The sequence below is a fragment of the Balaenoptera ricei genome, chromosome 3 (genome assembly GCF_028023285.1).
Source record: "Balaenoptera ricei isolate mBalRic1 chromosome 3, mBalRic1.hap2, whole genome shotgun sequence".
Lineage (NCBI taxonomy): Eukaryota > Metazoa > Chordata > Mammalia > Artiodactyla > Balaenopteridae > Balaenoptera > Balaenoptera ricei.
Window position 1 is genome coordinate 84,192,331 of NC_082641.1, and position 18,801 is coordinate 84,211,131.

An 18,801-nucleotide genomic window follows, 5' to 3' on the forward strand; every position below is an offset into this window, starting at 1 on the left:
CATTAACTCTTCTCTATATTATGGACACAAGTTGTACCCCAACGCCTCTAGTTCTCTTAAAATTTCATTCCATTACTTACTAAGGGAACTAGATGAGAAAGTAAATATAGTTAATGCACTTCATAGAGTTGGATAAACCTTAGAGTTAATCTAATTCATTGGTCTTCAAACTATATTCCCAAGAGCTTTAGGAAGTTCCATGAGGAAGAGAAGGATGCTGAGTGATTAGGCCTGTGTCTTCTGTGGTTGCTTCAATCAGAGTATCTGCTTTGATCTGTTTTATTTAAGATTTCATTTGAAAAAAGCTTACTGTTTTAAGAGAAAACTTAGAGACACTATTGAGGAAATTAACCAGTTAGTGCTCAAGCAAGACTGAAACCCAGGTCTCCTAAAGTGTATGGTTTTTCCATTCTCTTCGATTAAAGAAAATAGGGTTCCAATTATGGTGGAAGTATCTGAATCCTGTATTTTATAGGGTAACTGCAGAATAAATATTTAGTAATCACAATATATTTATGTAATTTATACTTAATTCCCTGGATTGTCAAGGAAGTAACATCATAATATAGAACTATACTGAATTTGTGGCATTCATAACAAGGGAGAAGACATTGTTAATATCTGTCATTCACAGATTTTTTTCTCACCTAGGACAAAATTAATTTTGTGGTAACTAGTAGATAGCTTACAATGAGGCACTGACAATATCAGGTTGGTGGAAAAGGTGTGAGAATACTAATTGGATAAGTTAGAGGTGGAAGTTATAATAGGATAAAAAATGCAAGCAGAAGAGAGCTAGGTAATGATGTGGTGCTTTATGGGATGTTTTAGGCACTTTTTAATCACTTGTGTATTATTTTATTAGTGGCTACTTTGATCTTCTGCCAGTGAAATTTATACTCATTCAGTGTAGGTATCAGCCACCAAAGGCACATTTGCCATAATTGGCCCACATATTGATTTTTCAGAGACACAGTGTTTATTGCTATCAGGTCCTCTTCCAAAATTGCAAAAATAGGCAAATCGGTCTTTTGTTATCTCCTTAACTCCTTTTGTTTAGGAACCCAAAAGCTCACGCCAATAGCTCCCCCACTCCAGCCTATCCTTTCCCAGAGGACTTCATACTTAAGAATTGTACCTACTTGTCCTTTTCACACCTCTCAATCTCCCCACCTTAATTAGAAAGAAAAAAAAAATCTTTAAATTTCTTTTGCTTGAAGATAAATCTCATCTGGGTGATATAGGAAGACAATCTGATTTAATTATTTGTAATCTAGTTAGTTTAGATTTGATAGAATTGTCAGAAAATTATTGAATTACCATGTTGGGTTTGTTTGTTTGTTTTTTCCAGCCTCTTCAGCTTCACGTTCCAGTCCAATAATAAGAAGAAAAGTATCTTTAAATACATATACACCTGCAAAGATCCTCCCAATGCCAGCAGCTACCATAAAGAGTACTAAAGCAAGCAGCAAACCAGGTTAGGAGCGTGTGTGAATTTGTGGATTCAATATAACAATTAGAGGAGTAATAATAGCTTGCTTTGTAGATGTAAAGATCTGTTTTTAAGTAGGACCATTAGACTCTAGGAACTCTGTTATTGTAGCCTATTTACATATTTGGGGGTTTTTTTCCTCCGTTAATTATCCCCCCTTCCCCTCACATATGTTAATAAAATATATTTCATACTCATACTTTTCTAAACTGATTTATGGACTGTCCTGTCTTCTTTTGCTTTTCTGTTGAGCCAAGGCATCACTTTAGTCATTTTGTTTGAAAGATTTTTTTTTTCTCTTTCTTTAGAGTATTTTAATCTCTCCATTCTCAGTCTGGTGCTGTAACTACCAAATTCAACTATCTTTTATCAGCTTGTTTCTGTTTTTACTTGGCATATTTGATTGTGTTGTTGCCCATTACAGATGAAGAAAGTTGCAGAGAGGTTATGACTTGTCCCTGTTCATGTAGCTAGTAGTCAGTAGACCTAAGACTTGAATACTCTTTGAATCATGGTACATTGTTCTCTATGTTTTAGATGCATAATAAATGTACCAAGTACACTAAAAAAGAATTATTCCATAGTTTATTGATGTAGCTATTCCATAGTGTATTATGGAATAATATACTAATTATACACTAATAATACACTAATAATACATCATAGTGTATTGATGTTCTGTAAGTATCCATTAGGTCAGGATTGTTGATAATGTTACTCAGATCTTCTGCGTATTTACCATTTTGGGGGGATGGCAACATGTACAAGGGAGAGGAGGTTCTGATTGTTCTAGCAGTTGCTTAGAGAGCAGTTTCTACTCACAATTGTGGAATTGTCTGCTTCCCTCTTTAATTTGGTCAGTTTTTACTTTGTGAATTTTGAAACCCTGTTATTAGGTGCATACACATTTGATTGTTATGACTTCCTAATGTATTGCCCCAATATCATCATGAAATTTCCCTCTTTGATTTCTAGTAATGCTTTGTCTTAAAGTTTATTTTATCTAATGTGAATTTAGCTACTTCAGCTTTCTTATGACTACTGTATGCATGGTGTATATATATATTTAATTTATTTTATTGAAGTATAGTTGATTTACAATGTTGTGTTAATATCTGCTGTACAGCAAAGTGATTCGGTTTTATATATATATACTTTTTCATATTCTTTTCCATTATGGTTTATTACAGGATATTGAATATAGTTCCCTGTGCTTTAATTTAAAGTAGGACCTTGTTGTTTATCCATTCTATATATAATAGTTTACATCTGCTAATCCCAAACTCCCAATCCATCCCTCCCCCACCCACCCTCCCCCTTGGCAATCACAGGTCTGTTCTCTATATCTGTGAGTCTGTTTCTGTTTCGTAGATAAGTTCATTTATATCATATTTTAGATTCCACATATAAGTGATATCATATGGTATTTGTCTTTCTGACTTACTTCACTTAGTGTGATAATCTCTAGGTCCATCCATATTGCTGCAAATGGCATTATTTCATTCTTTTTGTGGCTGAGTAGTATTCCATTGTATATATATACCATATCTTCTTTATCCATTCATCTGTCGATGGACATTTAGCTTGTTTCCATGTCTTGGCTATTGTAAATAGTGCTGCTATGAACATAGGGGTGCATGTATCTTTTTGAATTATAGTTTTTTCCGGATATATGCCCAGGAATGGGATTGCTGGATCATATGATAACTCTATTTTTAGTTTTTTGAGGAACCTCCAAACTGTATTCCATAGTGGCTGCGCCAGTTTACATTCCCACCAACAGTGTAGGAGGGTTTCCTTTTCTCCACACCCTCTCTAGCACTTGTTATTTGTAGACTTTTTAATGATGGCCATTCTGACTGGTGTGAGGTGGTACTTCATTGTAGTTTTGATTTGCATTTCTCCAATAATGAGCAATGATTAGCATCTTTTCATTTGCCTATTGGTCATCTGTATGTCTTCTTTGAAGAAATGACTATTTAGGTCTTCATGCATGTGTATATTTTTTTAACCAAACTGTCTTCATATTTAAGGGGATTTTTTTTAGACAGCATATATTTGGCTTTCTGAAAAGGCCGTTCTAACAATATGTCCCTTATAGTTAGTGTTTATAGTCCATTAACATTTAATGTAATTATTGATATGGTTGAGTTAGGTCTACTCTTTTATTATATTTTCTGTTTATTCCTTCTGATTATTATTCCTTTATTCTTTCCTGCCTGTTTTTTTTTATTAATTCAGTATTTTTTAGAATTTCACTTTAACTTATCTATTGGCTTTTTAGCTATACCTTTTTGCATTATTCTTTTATTGGTAGCAGTAAATACACATTTCTGGCTTTTCGTGGTCTACTTCGAGTCAATCTTGTGCTACTTAACATAAAATGTAGAAACCTTCCAACTGTACAGGTGTGTTTACCTTCCCTTCTTCCCATCTTTTACACATAGTTATCCATATGTGTTACTTCCACATGTATTATAAAGGCTACAGTACAATGTTATGATATTTGCTTTAAAGAGTCATATGTATTTTAAAGAAATTAAAAAGAGAAAGAAGTCTTTAATTATCCACATATTTGCTATTTTTAATGTTCTTTATTTCTTCTTTTAAGTGTTTGTTTCCATCTGGTTTCATTCCCTTCAACCTGAATCTTTTTACCATTTCTTATACTTCAGATCTGTTACTATATCTGAAAAAAAATCTTTATTTTACCTTCATTCTTGAAAGGTAGTTTTGCTGGACAGAGAATTTGGGAAGAAAGTTTTTTCTTTCAGCATTTTAAGGATGTTATTCCACTATCTTGTCATTCCCCTTGTTTCTGATGAGAAGTCTTTGTTAATTTGAATTGTTGTTCCTATGTATGCAATGGGTTAATGGATTATTTTTCTCTGCCTGCTTTCAATGTTTTCCCTTTATCTTTGCTTCTCAGAAGTCTGACTATGGCATGCTTAGGACTTTTTTTTTTGGTAATAAAATCCTGGTTGATAGTCACTTTTACCTGTCATCTCTATTCTGCTGTTAAACCCATCCAGTGAAATTTTATTTCATATATTTATTCTTTAGTTTTAGACATTTGTTTTGATTCTTCTTTGTAGTTTTTTTTCCTTCAGAGATTTCCTGTATTTTTATTCATTATAAGCATATTTTCCTTTGTTCTTGAGCATAGTTAAAATAGTTGCTTTAAAATTCTTGTCTATTAATCTGGCTGATCTCAGGATTGGTCTCATAAATTTTCTCATTCCCAAGAAGGAAGGTTTATTTCCTGTTTTTCATATACTGAGTAATTTTGGATTGTATCCTAGACAAACACTGGACTCTGTTGTTTCTCTTATGTTCCTCCAAAGAGTATTAGGTTGTTTTTAAAGCAAAGAGTTAACCTTGGCTGAACTCAGATTGCAAACCTATGTCTTCTGAAGTGACTGACAGCTCAAATTTCACTTCACTTCTTTTAGCCTGAGCCGGACTTCTTAGGAGCTTACTCTGCTCAAGTCACACACTTGGTCAGGGTTTACACAAAGATTTGGTATTCCCCACTGGACTTCCAAGCAGCTATTTTTGCCCCAATACTTTTCTTCTGGTTCTTCATGCTAGTAGGACTGAGTTTTATGTTGTAGTTTTAGCCATTCCACATGGGGCAGACTGGATCCTGTCCTTAAGCCTAAAGCTTTTTTAAAAAGGGCACGGGGGACTAACTCCATGTTGTTCCCTTCTTCCAAATATTGATTCTTTTCTAGTATATGCCTGCTTTTGTTCACTCTTCAATGTCTTCAGGTAGTTGTTTTTTTCATATTTTATCCTGCGCTTAAACTTGTTACCTGCAGGAGGAGGATTGGTCTGGCAGGAATTTACCCATCCATACAAAAGTGTAACCTGGCTTAGAATAACTTTTTGATAACTCATTGGGGCTTGATGTTGATTTGGATATAAAAGGCTGATTCCCAAGTCAAGAATGTTTCTAGTTCTCTAATCTTTCAGCTTTTTAGATAGTGGTAAGATAGGAGATACTGAAGAAAATGGATGTTTATAGGGAAAATGATGAGTTCAGTTTTAAACATGGTAAGTTTATATTTCCTGTCAAATATCTATATAGAGGTTTGCAGTAGGATGTACGGGATATACAGATCTTGAGGTAAGGGAAAAGGCCTGGGCCAGAAGTATAAATTTGAAGGTCGTTAGGACATTAGATGTTAATTAAAAATGATGGAATAAATTAGTTTCCCAGGAAGAATGCGGGGAAAAAGAGAAGTTTGTTTTATGTTATTTGAACTTCTGTTGATTGTTTTGTATTATCTGAACTTGGATTGCTTGTGAAAATCTAAACAGTAGTTTTTCTTTTTATGTATAGCTCCCAGTGGACCTTCTAGTACGGTTGTTCCTAATACCTCATCTCGGAAAAAGGGTGTGAGTAGCAAAACAGAAATGCATGAACACAAAAAAAACACTGCGAAAAAAAAATGAAATCTTCTTAGCAGAAGCTGGAACTCATTATACTTATAAAAAATCACGTGTTCAGTAGAAAGAGACACGTAATAAACCTTGACTGAAAAGTATCAAAGCAAGTAATTTGTGTCTCCTTATACATCTCTGTATTAATTTAAAGTTATATGACATCTAGAGAATTCTTTGTATATATTCAGGTAAGGCCTTTGTCATGATCTGGAAATGTTTAAAACAGTGTTTATTAGCATTTTATGAGTAGCAAAACTTATGGTGATAAAGGTCTGTTGTTCTGAATGTGATGTTTACCGTGTGCCTGTGGTAAAGAAGAGGAACGGAAAAGCCCAGACAGCCTGTGCCAATGTCACACAGTAATGCTGTTTGCTGAAGAACCTGTGAGGTGGCCTCTGTACACATTTTCACTTTCACAGGATCACATCTGGGCTGCAAAAACCTATAGCTTGAAATTTGATGGCCATACTGGGAACTTTTAAAAAGCATATTTCCAAAGAGATTTCATTGACCATTTAGATTAGGAACCTTTTTTTCCCCAATTGTTTGTTATGATCACATATATGCTGCAATATTTAATAACTGGAGTATTGGCATATGGGTTATTTTTTCAATCTATGCTTTGAATTTTTATTGTGTATTATTTAAAATATTACATATGCAGCTGGGATAACTATACCTTTATGCACATAAATTTGTATATTAATTTGTAGAAAATACTTTCTTTATATATTTCCTTACCATAAGGTGCTTTTGTTCATCAGGACAATTTTTCTTCATATATTGGCAAGAAAGACATCTTTAGAGTTTCTTTTTAAGATATAGTTGACAAGTTTATAAATGTTAGTTATTTTCAGAGTTCTTTTTAGATCTAAAAAACTGAGTTCCAGAATGGAGGTAATCAATGTAAGAAGAGTATCTGAATTCCATTGTTAGTAGATATTATGTATAGCACCTATTTCTACCATTTCCATTCTTACCTCTAGAATATCATTTGATCTCACTAAGATAACTTAAAGATTGAGCATTTGAAATACATGCTCATTTCAAGTGATTACATTTTGAAGGGAAATTGAGATTATTGCATTGTGATTTCATCTATGATGTGAAAAAATATTTATTATCCTTGGTGCTTACTTTCCCCTGATGCACAAATAATTATTGTATAAACCACTTGAAATGACTTAAACTGTAAACCAAACAGTACATCCTGATAAGAATTGCATCCATTGCCAGTTAGGTAACTTGAATTGCTAAAGCTTTAGTTTGAGGCTTATGTTTAGAAAAATTATTGAATTCTCGTATGAATGCAGCTATTCAAATCCTTCAGTAGAGACCCTCCTAACCTTAAATTATCATAATGAATTGACTTTAGAAAATAAGCATAGTACGTGTTCATTTTAAAAGGTACCAGATGCAAAAGCCACAAATATATACAATTCTATAAGTTCATATATTTCACATGAATGTAAATGTATTATATGGAGACATGTCTTGTAAACAGTTGAATGTACCTAAGCTTTCTGTATGTGAAAATGTGGTTAATGTGCTCATTGTCAGAGTAAAGAAACTACTTTTATTTTTTAAGTGGAACTTAATTAAAATATTTTATTTCTAGAATCAGAGGGTGGCTTAAATGGCAAGTTATTTTTTATTCTTTTCTTTGACCCTTTACTTTTAACTTTCAAAGTAGAATGAGGAAAAGTATTTTAATATTAAACAATGCTCATCTTAGATATTAGATAAAATTTCTTAGTATTGGCCATAGTTATCGCAATAGGAACTAACTAGAAAGTTCAGTACAAGTCACATTTTTCCATTGATATACAAGAACTATGATTTCACTGTAGTCGCCAAACTTGGTAATAACTGCTGTGTAGACAGGACAGTTTTATTTGCAAGAACCTTAGATTCATTTCCCAAAACAAACAAAAAGAAATTATAGTTATCACCATTCAATGGAAGTTTGACTGAAGCTCTGTTTCTCACTTGATTCTATCTCTGTAAAGTGTGTTTTTTGTTTGTTTTAAATACTAGAAGATATTTCTTCTCATAGCTAATCCTCCAACCAGCAAAGAGATGAGGAAGCCCAGCTTGAGGTACTGTTCGGTTATCCTGGCATGTTAGTCTTCATAATGCATTATTCAATCTTTTCCCCTTAAAAACCCTGCATATGAACTCAAAGCTAATTTTTGCCCTTGAAGTCCAGTGCCAGCAGGTTCTGCTGCTCTGGTTCTAATGAGTTCTTGTAGTCCATTCTTAACCACTAGAAAATGTTTTGGCGGTGTTGTACAATCTTGGGGTATGGAGAAAAGTATGCTGAACACTTTATATCATGTTTCCTTTGAGTAGGAAATGGAGGCAGAAGGTAGACAGTAAATGAACAGAGAACATGTGGCAGTATGCTTAATATATACATACCTAGAGCAAGAGGGTGATAGATGGCAATTATGAGAGAAAAGTTAAATGATAGTTCTTCAAGAACTCTCTTGTTAAAACTCTTTAGACAAAGGAAGAGTTTTTTGATCAAGGTCACCTAGATTTTTCTCCAGGTTCTGCTGACTCTGATCTACCCTACACTTCCACTATTATTTATTTCCATGCCAGTTTGAACTAAGATTTTACGTTTTTGTCTTGTGTTCATACTTTGGTAAAAAGTTCTCAATCTTTACTTGTGTGCTTATCAAAGTTTGTCTTACATAGAGCATTCATTAGTTTTCTGTCAGTTTACCCTTGCCTTATTATCTGGACAGTGCCGGCAGCCATACCATTCTTGGTCAGGTTGGGATCACTTCTGTGACGGCCCAGCAGTTCCCTCTCTAGCCTCTGTCTAATTCTCTTTCTCTGTACCTGGTGCTACCACAAACAGCAGCATTCTTGCCCATGGGAACAATTTTTACACTCCTTCTGAAGGAGTCCCTTGTGATAAGGAGTCCAAGTAGAAACAGCTGTCCCTTTGTATGGAATCCTGGGTACCAAACTATTGGCATGTAAAGTTTTCTTTACATGAGTCAATTTTTGTGGAAGATCTAGTCTCTATTTTCAGAGAATGGAGGACTATACAAAATCTCTTTATTGTTTTATACTATATATATATTATATCCTGATTAAAGATATTATTTAGATTTTCTATAGCCTTTTCCTTTGGTCCACATGCTTAGTCATGACTTGAGAGAGAGGTAAGTTAAACTCTCCACTTACAGATTACTGTTAAGTTCTCCTCTTATTATCTGTGGTTTTTACTTTACTTTTTTCTGTACAGTATGTGGCTATGTTTTCTGTTGCATATGAATTCACAACTGTTAAATTTCCATTATGGGTTTTACCTTTACCATTAAAACAATATTTTTTTTCCTTATTGGATGCTTTTGAAATGTCAGATATTAAGATTATGACCTGTTTTATTTTGGCTTGCATTTGCCTGATATACCCTTATTCATCCTTTTATTTTTTATAGTGTCAATTTATTTAGGTATTTTATTTTAATTTACTATATAGTGGGTTTTGCTTTGTGATTCTATTTTAGTATCTTATTTCATTTATTAGTATAGTCTAATTGTATTTATTTATATATAATATATCTTTGCTTTTAGTTATGTTTTCTGTTTTTATTGCTTATTTAGTTTATCTTTTTATAAAAGAATACTTTTCATTGCAAGTAGGAAAAACTGCAATTGAAATTGACTTAAAATCATAAGGAAATTCACTGTTAAACATTTCTGAAAGTCCAAAGATGGTGAGCTTCAGCCACAGTTCTATCAGTCATGTCATCAAGGGCCCAGGTTCTCTCCCTGTTTCCTCTAGCATAGAATAAACGTTATCCCAAAGTTGTTTTCCGTCACGTTCACAAGATGGTTGCCAGTGGCTTCATGTTGCCTTGTTCACGTCCAACACAACAGAAATTGAGGAAAATTCTCCTTCAACCATGGAATAGTAAGTCGTCTTCTTCAGTGTGATTGGGCTAACTTATTTGGTCATTTGTCCACTTTCTGGATGAATAACATTCACCAGGAGAATTCTATGAACTTATTGGCCCTAGAGCTGGTGATGGGGTCAGATTTCCCCAAAAGCCTCAGCAGTGTTGGTATTCTGGACCAGTTAATTCATTGTGGGAGGCTGTTATGTGCGTTGTAGGATGTTTAGCAGTATCCCTGCACCAGGCTGGAAGGGTTAAGACAGTGAGCCAAAATGAAAGTAACAATCAAGTCTTTATTTACTTACTGTGAGAAGCGAGAGGCCAAACAGGAAAGTAGGAAAACAGTGCCCGCTCCTCACTGCTCCAAACCCCCACTATAGAATGGCACTGAGCAAGGGTCAATCAAGTGACAGGTAGTACAGGTGGAGGAAATTGTCTTACTGCTGAGGAGCCTGGAATAAAAAGTTCCTACCATTTTATGAACCAAGGGGACTAGAGGAAAGGCTATGAGTGAAAAAACTGAGTCATAGTGGAGAAAAGTGTCTTGGTCAAGGCCTGCCCCATCAGGAGGTCTCAGTGGAGAGATCTAAAATGTGTCTCAGCCAAGGTCTCCTGATAAGGAGGCCTATGAATGGAGGTGCCTGGGCTAGGAATGCAGATATGTATATGAGCATGCAGGCCCAGAGGTTATTGATTATAACTCCCTTGGAAGACTGTATGTGGGAAGGGCAGCTTTTCCCCATGAATCCTGTCAGGCAAAGCCTTTGTAATTGCCTATGATAAGGTCTGAAAGATCACAGACAGGATTTTGGCCTGGAGCCAGTCACATCATCCTGGCCTCTACCCTAAATGCCAGTAGCATGCCCCCCGAAATTGGGAGAGTCAACATCTCCAGACACGATCAGATGTCCCCTGGAGGGGCAGAATCACCTTCAGTTAAGAAACAGTGCCCTAGAGCCCATGACAGTATGAAGAAAGGATGGATATATGACACGAATTAGGGTTCCGATAGGAGGGAGAGGTAGGGGGATGGATAACGAATAAGTAATCAATATAAACTGTACACTATCAATTATATTATCCATGTTTGCTATAGTTTCTTTGGTTCCAGTAATAGTTTTCTTTTTAACTATAATTTTGTATTATACATTTAATTTTTTAGGTGCTACTGACTCCCTGCTATGAGCAATGTCCAATTAGTATACTTCTACCTTTTCTCTACTTCACAGTTTTGGTTGATATCCTTGGTTCTTCCTGTTCTCTTAGTTTAGCTTATTTCCTCTGTATTCTTTCTGGTGTGACCTTATTTCTGGGATGTCTTTTTTTTTTTTTTTTTTTTAATGTTTACCTACTTAACAGTTCTTTTTTTTTTTTTTAATTTAGTTAATTTTATTTATTTATTTTTGGCTGTGTTGGGTCTTCATTTCTGTGCGAGGGCTTTCTCTAGTTGCGGCAAGTGGGGGCCACTCTTCATCGCAGTGCGCGGGCCTCTCACTATCGCGGCCTCTCTTGTTGCGGAGCACAGGCTCCAGACGCGCAGGCTCAGTAGTTGTGGCTCACGGGCCTAGTTGCTCCGCGGCATGTGGGATCTTCCCAGACCAGGGCTCGAACCCGTGTCCCCTGCATTAGCAGGCAGATTCTCAACCACTGCGCCACCAGGGAAGCCCAGGATGTCTTTATTTTTTCTCTTTCTTTCCTGAGCTCTGTTAGCTCATATTGCATTGCCTTTGGTTGTTTTGCCAGGTGGTTTCTGATCACCTGTATGTCTGGATGAACTTTTCACTTCCTTAAATTTTTTGAATTTTGATGGTATGTTTGGTCACATATTTTGTATGCTCAGCGAATTCATTTTCTCTGTTGAATGGTTTTATCTGCTGTTGTTTCTCCTGTTCCTTTCCTCCTTTTCTTGAAGTGTGTTTATGTTAGCACTGTGCGAGGTCATTCTCATTTATTACTCTTCTTTAAATGAGGTAAGTTTCTTTCTGGCTCACCTATTTGGTATAAACTCATATGGTGGATAGGACACCATTTTGTTTTATTTATTTATTTATTTATTTGGCTGCGTTGGGTCTTCGTTGCTGCACGCAGGCCCTCTCTAGTTGCGGTGAGCGGGGGCTACTCTTCATTGCGGTGAGCGGGGGCTACTCTTCATTGCGGTGCGCGGGCCTCTCATTGCGGTGGCCTCTCCTGCTGCGGAGCACGGGCTCTAGGCATGCGGGCTTCAGTAGTTGTGGTATGTGGGCTCAGTAGTTGTGGCTCACGGGCTGTAGAGTGCAGGCTCAGTAGCTGTGGCGCACGGGCTTCGTTGCTCTGCGGCATGTGGGATCTTACCAGATCAGGGCTCAAACCCGTGTCTCCTACATTGGCAGGCGATTCCCAACCACTGCACCACCAGGGAAGTCCCTAGGGCACCATTTTGGATTAATAGTTCTTCCTGGGTTACAGTGTAGCTACTTATGACAGGACTGTGGGTCTGAGAGAGCTTTTTGAGCCTTTTGTTCTCTCCTGCCAACAAGGATTGGCAACTGCAGAGCTACTCACCTTTGGAATCTCTTTCCTCCCTCTGACTCATCCACAGATTGCTTCTTGTATGTGGCATGTCTATATTTCCTTCTTTGGCTTTGCCTCTCCTGCTACTCTGTGGTACCAGGTAGTATTCAGAAAATTTCCTCCTGCTGGCACTCAGCCCCTTTCCATTTTTTCAGACAAGGAATTGGTTTTGCCCCTCCGATTATGCCATGTATTTTGGAGTCTTTTGGTCTAGTGGCTTTGAGATCTGCAGTGTGAGCATCCTCTCTAGGCATCATCCTGTTTGACCTTGACTACATATGTCATCCCTTTCTCATATATTGTGGTTGAGGTTACAGGTGTCTTCTAGTTGTGTTAAAGACAGTTTATATTTCTGTTTTATATTTGGGGATAATTTTTTTATGGAGAAATAATTCCTCCTTTATTTTCAAACTGGGAATCGCTTCTTTTTTTGTTACTGTCCTTTAACAAGAAGGAAGAGGAGGAGGAGGAAGGAGAAAAGGAGAAGCCCGTGTCTGCTCATCACAGTTATATTTTATTAATGAAGTTAATAATGCCAGTCCTGCCTGCAGTACAATGTTGGCAGGATCAAATGAAATGTTAATTTGGTAAACCATAAAGGGAAGAACAAAATCGAAGCATTGTTTGCATTCTTTTGTTGTAATAGAGTTGTATATAGTCCAAATGTCGACCAGGCCTGTTTTCAATGGTGTTTCAGCATTTTTCAGTCAAGGATGTTCTGGACAGCTCCTAATACTCCTTTATGGTTGCTCTTGTTGCCATGGGAACAGCCTGCCTAGTAACAATCTAACAAAACCTAACCCCCACCCCCAAATCAAGGTTATTCTGCCATCTTTCCCTTTTTAAAAATAAAATATTTAAAATAAGGCAGTACAGTCCTTCTTAAAGCAGGTTTAAAAAAAAGCAACACAGTATTTAATCAGGCCTGCCCTCCCACCCATCCATCTCATATTGTGTGTGGTGTGAATGACAACAGTTGTATGACCCTGGTGGGATAATGGTTGTACAGTTTAGATACCTGTTTTCAAGCACTTACAAGCATGTATCTTGATGAGGAAAGTGAGCTACTTCTTTATCATTCTATGTAAGGTGCTTCAGGAGTGCTTGACATATGGAAGGATGATTTTTAAAAGAAAAAAGAAACCCAATGTGCCTTCTGAAAGGGTTTTGCTGCTTTTAAAACCCATAGATTTTTCTCAAGCTAGTCATTGCTGAATAGAAAGCTCAGTGATAAAGGTAGATGGATGGATGGAAAAATGGGGAGAAAAGAGAGAAAGTGAGGGAGAGGTGAGGCAGAGAATAAAAGAACACAGGCTCTACTGTTATCAAAAAGCATCATTGCTGATGTGAAGAAATTGGAAACCAAATAATTAAAGACTCTCTTTCATTACACATAGAAATGCTAATTTGTCCTATAATGTCTGACACAAGATTCATGACAATAAAATAAGACCTGCGAGTCTCAAATGTTATAACTCATCACAATTTTTTATTACTGATTCTTCATTGGTCAGGTAGAAACCTTTTTGAAAGTCCCATATACCATACCTACATCCCAGTGGAATAGATGGAAAAGCCACAAAGAGAGAATAAACCACACAATAGTACCCATATTGAAAGAGAACTGTGTCTGCTCCACCTGTGGGAAATGCAATCACTTTAAAAATGTGAAAATTGAAAGAATCAATAGCTCAAAGAAAGCACGGAGTCATTTCCGAAATCCTGTATGAAATGTTAAATGTCCAGATTGGAATTATGTGACTGAAATGCCCTCATGTGATCATTCCACAGGCTGGGCAAGAGGATAGAGCACTGAATAGATAGATGCTTTAATTCCATTTTTAGCAATGAAATTTGTGTATGTAAAAACATGCATGTTGAACTGCCTGGCTATAATGCTTTTTTCCACATTTTTTCAAAGCCTCTTCAGGAAGAAAGAGCAAAGTCATTGCTATGAAAGGTAGAATACGGGACTGGGAGAAAGGAGACCTGGTTTTGCCTCCCGGGTCTGCTACTGGCTGTCTGGGAGACTGTGATGCTCTATGCTTCTCTGGTCCCCAGATCCCTTATCTCTGCATCCAGAGGTTTTGCCTGAGGCCCTTTCTTCTAAAACTTTTTATGAACTTGCTTTATCTTCCCTTCCACAGAATTCTAGAACCTTAACCTTTCTCTCTAATATCACTAGCTCCCTCTTCGTCTATCATAGTCAACAAGTGTTTTTTTGAACACTTATTTAGGTAGATAGCATAACTCAAAAAACAGTTAGTGGTACTAATTCACATTACTACTCCCTCTTGTTCCCCAGATGTTCTTTTGAGGGATTTACTGTTAATAGAGTTAATGCTACAATATTTATAATAATAAGTTTGAGAATTATCAACAGGAGAATATTTACTTAATAGCTTCCCTTTATTACCCAGAATGCATTTAGTTCTGGATATTGGTTGGTATTGTAAATGCAAACTCTTCTTCATATTAGCCTTAATAAAATGAAATACAGTTATGGAAATGTTTTTGTAGCAAGAAAAAAAATATTTATACACAGTATCCTTATGGGTGATGTAGTCTTATGGGCTGTGTAAAAGCAAATGACTGTAAGGGGAAATCTTTGAGTGTATAGAATATGTTCCATATTCCTACTACACATGCATTATTACCCTTGTCCAACTGGTTGTTTAAACCAACATCAGTAAAATTAATCTGTAAAATGATCATGTGGGTTCTGACCTCTCACTTACAGTCTATGATGCTGTGATTCTAAGGAAGTTCTTTCCCTTGTTATCTTCTGTCTTCTATATTCTGACCAATCCTGCAATCACAAATAAGTACATGGTATCATTTCATCATAACACTTGGTTATAAATGGCTGTAACTCATTTTCACACACACACACACACACACACACACACACACACACAAATTATCCCTAAAAAACTAGAGTTACTCCGTAGGAATCAGGTGACCTCATATTACTGGGTTGGGCCAAGAGGCTACTACATAAGCAGAAAATTTGGTTGCCGAGTAAGGTGTGGGAATTTGGAAGGAATTTATCTGCTCAAAATATCTCACCTACTTGCTAGATTTAGTGTCTGAAGTGTCAACACTGGAGATGGTTTGAGGGAAAAAATCATTAAGAAAGCTCAAAAAAAAAATAAAAAAAAAATAAAAAAAAGAAAGCTCAGTGAACACATAGATAGCCCCTTTTAAAATGCAAATACCCTTGGAAGGTTTAACTCATTAAGCTAGCCATTAACCCCATAATTAATCAAATGGTTTTCTCAGTCATCTGAGTATAGTCATTTCTTCACCAAGTGTGTGTTGAATGCCTATTATAAACCAGTTACTGTGCTAAGCCCTGGTGATAACAAAGGTGAAAAGTTCTGTTTTCATTCTTTAAGGAATTTACTGTCCACTGAGGACCAAGTGCTCTAAAGTAATCAGAATCCATGGCAAAATGCCTGAGTAATTAGCCCTTCCATTCCAAACGCTTAAAACTTCTGGATAAAATATTTTGAAAATAAATGCAACAGTTCAAAAACAAATTAAAACCAGAGGGTATCCAAAATATAAAAACAATCAACAGCTAAATCAAGCTTGAAGTCTTTTTATCCAAGGGATTCAAAGGGTACCTCAATCTCTGATTTTTCAAGGGTAATTTATTTAGTCAACATGAGCTATAGCTAAGGGTACTCCTGAGAAGATATAATAGGGATTGTGGTTGCAACCTATATGCATGGCAAGTTACTGGAGCTGGGCTCCATTCATAAAGGAGAGAGCAGGAAACACTCTTCAGTGTTGGTAATCAGAACTGTTAGAATCTCATGCCTGCTCATTACCTTGATAAGTCCTGTGGGACCATAAAAAGAAGCAAATACCAAAACATACAGTGGGGACACTTTCACAATCCAGAGCACACACAGGGCATTCCCACAATAGAAAATCACACTCAAGGGAATCTCGCAGTTAAACAACTCAAAAATCCCCTGAGCAAACCGCAAGAGACAGTTGGCAACCTAGGAGAGGAGACTTCTTATCTGAGGAACTAGCTGGTGGTGTGTGATTGTGGCATATAAGGAACAAAATAAGGTTGGAGTAGGAAGAGGCATTTAGAGGGGAAGCTAGGAGAGGCAGACAATGATGACTTCATAAATATTCCTGGGCTGGTCTTGGTTGGGAGGCTTTAATTTAGGAGGCTTCAAGAATTTCAAAACGCTGGAGTATAAACTACTGGAGACAGGGATGGTTGTCCTCCTAATAGGATCCCAAATAAAGTGTATACTCTAAAATGTTATTCTGCAAGTTGTAAAAGCTTTTCAAAATAAAATGATGTTAAGCTAATATAACATGAAGTTAAAATATTTTTAAGTCATTTATTATCCCATTACCCTAATAAAACTTTTCATTTTTCCATTGTCTCTTCCAGTTATTGCATCTTTACATAGTTTTAATCATTGTGCCATAAACATACAATTTTGTTTTTCCCAGGTTCTTTATTCCTAGGAAATAAACTCTGGTATTTTATTTAAAATTTTTTAAAATATATTTATTAAATAATATAGCACATTAGGTCAAATGTTACTAAAATGTAACAAAAGAGTTTCAGTTCCCTGCCTCTTCTTTTCCTTGACCTTTATCCACCCTTATCCCTACTCTCGTTTCTTAAAGTCTCATTTTCTCCCTACAAGTTTTCTAGCTTTTTCTTCATATATTTGCCTCCGTATTTCTATATAATAATCTTATACATCTGTGTTTTGATTTACCAATTTTAGATATTATCTATTGACTTCTTGTTACGGTAAGAATTTAACTTTCTAAACTCTACTTTTCCTTCCTACCCTCGAAAATTATAATATTTTTAAATCATTAATCAGTGTTTACAGTGTTCGTGGCTATGTAAATATTGCTTATTGCTGAGCCAAGTAGTATACTATGATTGTTTCCTGTCTTGTACAATTTTGGTTTCTTCTTGGAATTAATTGTTTCATCGGTTTTCATTCAGTTACTACATTGCTAGTTCTTCAGTTTCTCCAGTGTATATGTGGAGCAGATTTTAATGTTATTTTCAACATAATAGAAAACCAATTAGTTCCATTTTCTTCCCCTGAATATATCCTTCCTGTATCTTGTCAGTAGAATAACTTTAGAAGTTGGGCCCACCAAGTTAGAAAAAAGCAATGGCAGATATGCAGAAATCAATCCAATGTTATCATACTATTCCTAAGAGTTGTGTGGTCCTACCAGTCAGGAAAAATTTGAAATGAATGAATGATTTATAAAGTTCAGGTTTTAAAGCTAGGCAGGGAGATATTTATACTTTAAGAAGAGCCAGAGAAATACAAAATCCAGTCAAGTCATATGGTCAGTTAGATGGAGGTGACAGACTTAAAGACGTCTATGAGTAGTCAGAAAGGTATGTACATTTCCGGTCTAAGAGATGGCAGACTACTTAAAAACCTACTTCTTCTTTAGGCACAGAGTGCTTAATACAGCAACTATAAAATGGTACTCAGTAAATCCCATCAGTGTTGAAGGCAAGAATCCAGTCCTTGCCCAGGCCAAAGTCTTCTCTGAATGTAAAGAAACTTTGGGGTTGTTTTGTTTTGTTTTAACATAAACTTTGAACAAGCTGAAAGGGTGGCCACAAAAATGACATGGGATGATAACTTTAAGATTTTGGTGGTGGGTAACAATTTTTTCCGTAGTGGCAAAGAGTCATTTATCTTTTAACTTTGGGAAGATTTAGAATTAAGTAGAGGAATATTTAAGGGACTCAAACTTAAAATAACAATTTTTTTTTTGTTAGAGAATCTCTGCATTTTTATATTTTATGTAAGTATAATATTTAAGAAAACTTGGTCAGTTGGAGTTAGATCAGCTTGCGATTCCAATTTTAAGATGTGTAATTGATTTAATTTGATTTTAAGCTGAAATCAAACTTAATTTATTAGATTTATGAGAATTCTGTGAGCACCTTGGAACATTTGTCAGACATTTAAATATTTAAAATACTTAAACAGGTGTTATGGACCAAGCTAGTAAATGGGACTGAATATTAATAAAAGGATCCTTCAAAAGTAATTAAAATTTGCTAGATTTACAAATAGAATATAATATGTTAAAGTCAACTTAAGTGCTTAGGAATTTTGAATTTGTAACTTTACTAAATGGAACATTTTAAAAATCAAAGTGCTCTCTGAATAATTTTTTGTGCCCCCAGGCTGCCCTTGAGGGCATTACAGAACTCTCACATTAACAAAGTCTGCTGTCCTTCTGTTCCAGTCTGGGCTGATTACTCTCTAAGCCTGCTTCCACTACTTTCCTGTGTTAGCTCCATGTTTTTCAGATTCTATGCCCATGTCTTCCTCTGAGTCCCATGGCCACACCGTCACACTAA

At 36.0% G+C, this 18,801-nt stretch overlaps 1 protein-coding gene and 1 long non-coding RNA gene across 4 annotated transcripts in view; one reads left to right on the plus strand and one right to left on the minus strand.

Annotated features, from left to right (window-relative positions):
- Window positions 1–7,564, plus strand: part of PPIP5K2 (diphosphoinositol pentakisphosphate kinase 2) — an 81,219-nt gene extending 73,655 nt beyond the window's left edge. For all 3 annotated transcript variants that reach the window (XM_059916851.1, XM_059916852.1, XM_059916853.1), the window contains 2 exons: window positions 1,352–1,477; window positions 5,838–7,564. In XM_059916851.1, the coding sequence (XP_059772834.1) occupies window positions 1,352–1,477; window positions 5,838–5,950 (239 nt within the window). In that variant the 3' untranslated portion in view covers window positions 5,951–7,564. The remainder of the gene's footprint in view (window positions 1–1,351; window positions 1,478–5,837) is intronic.
- LOC132362410 (uncharacterized) overlaps window positions 1–18,801 on the minus strand; it is a 45,537-nt gene that overhangs the window by 2,173 nt on the left and 24,563 nt on the right. The window contains exon 3 of the long non-coding RNA XR_009502362.1: window positions 15,146–15,216. This is a non-coding gene — a long non-coding RNA (uncharacterized LOC132362410). The remainder of the gene's footprint in view (window positions 1–15,145; window positions 15,217–18,801) is intronic.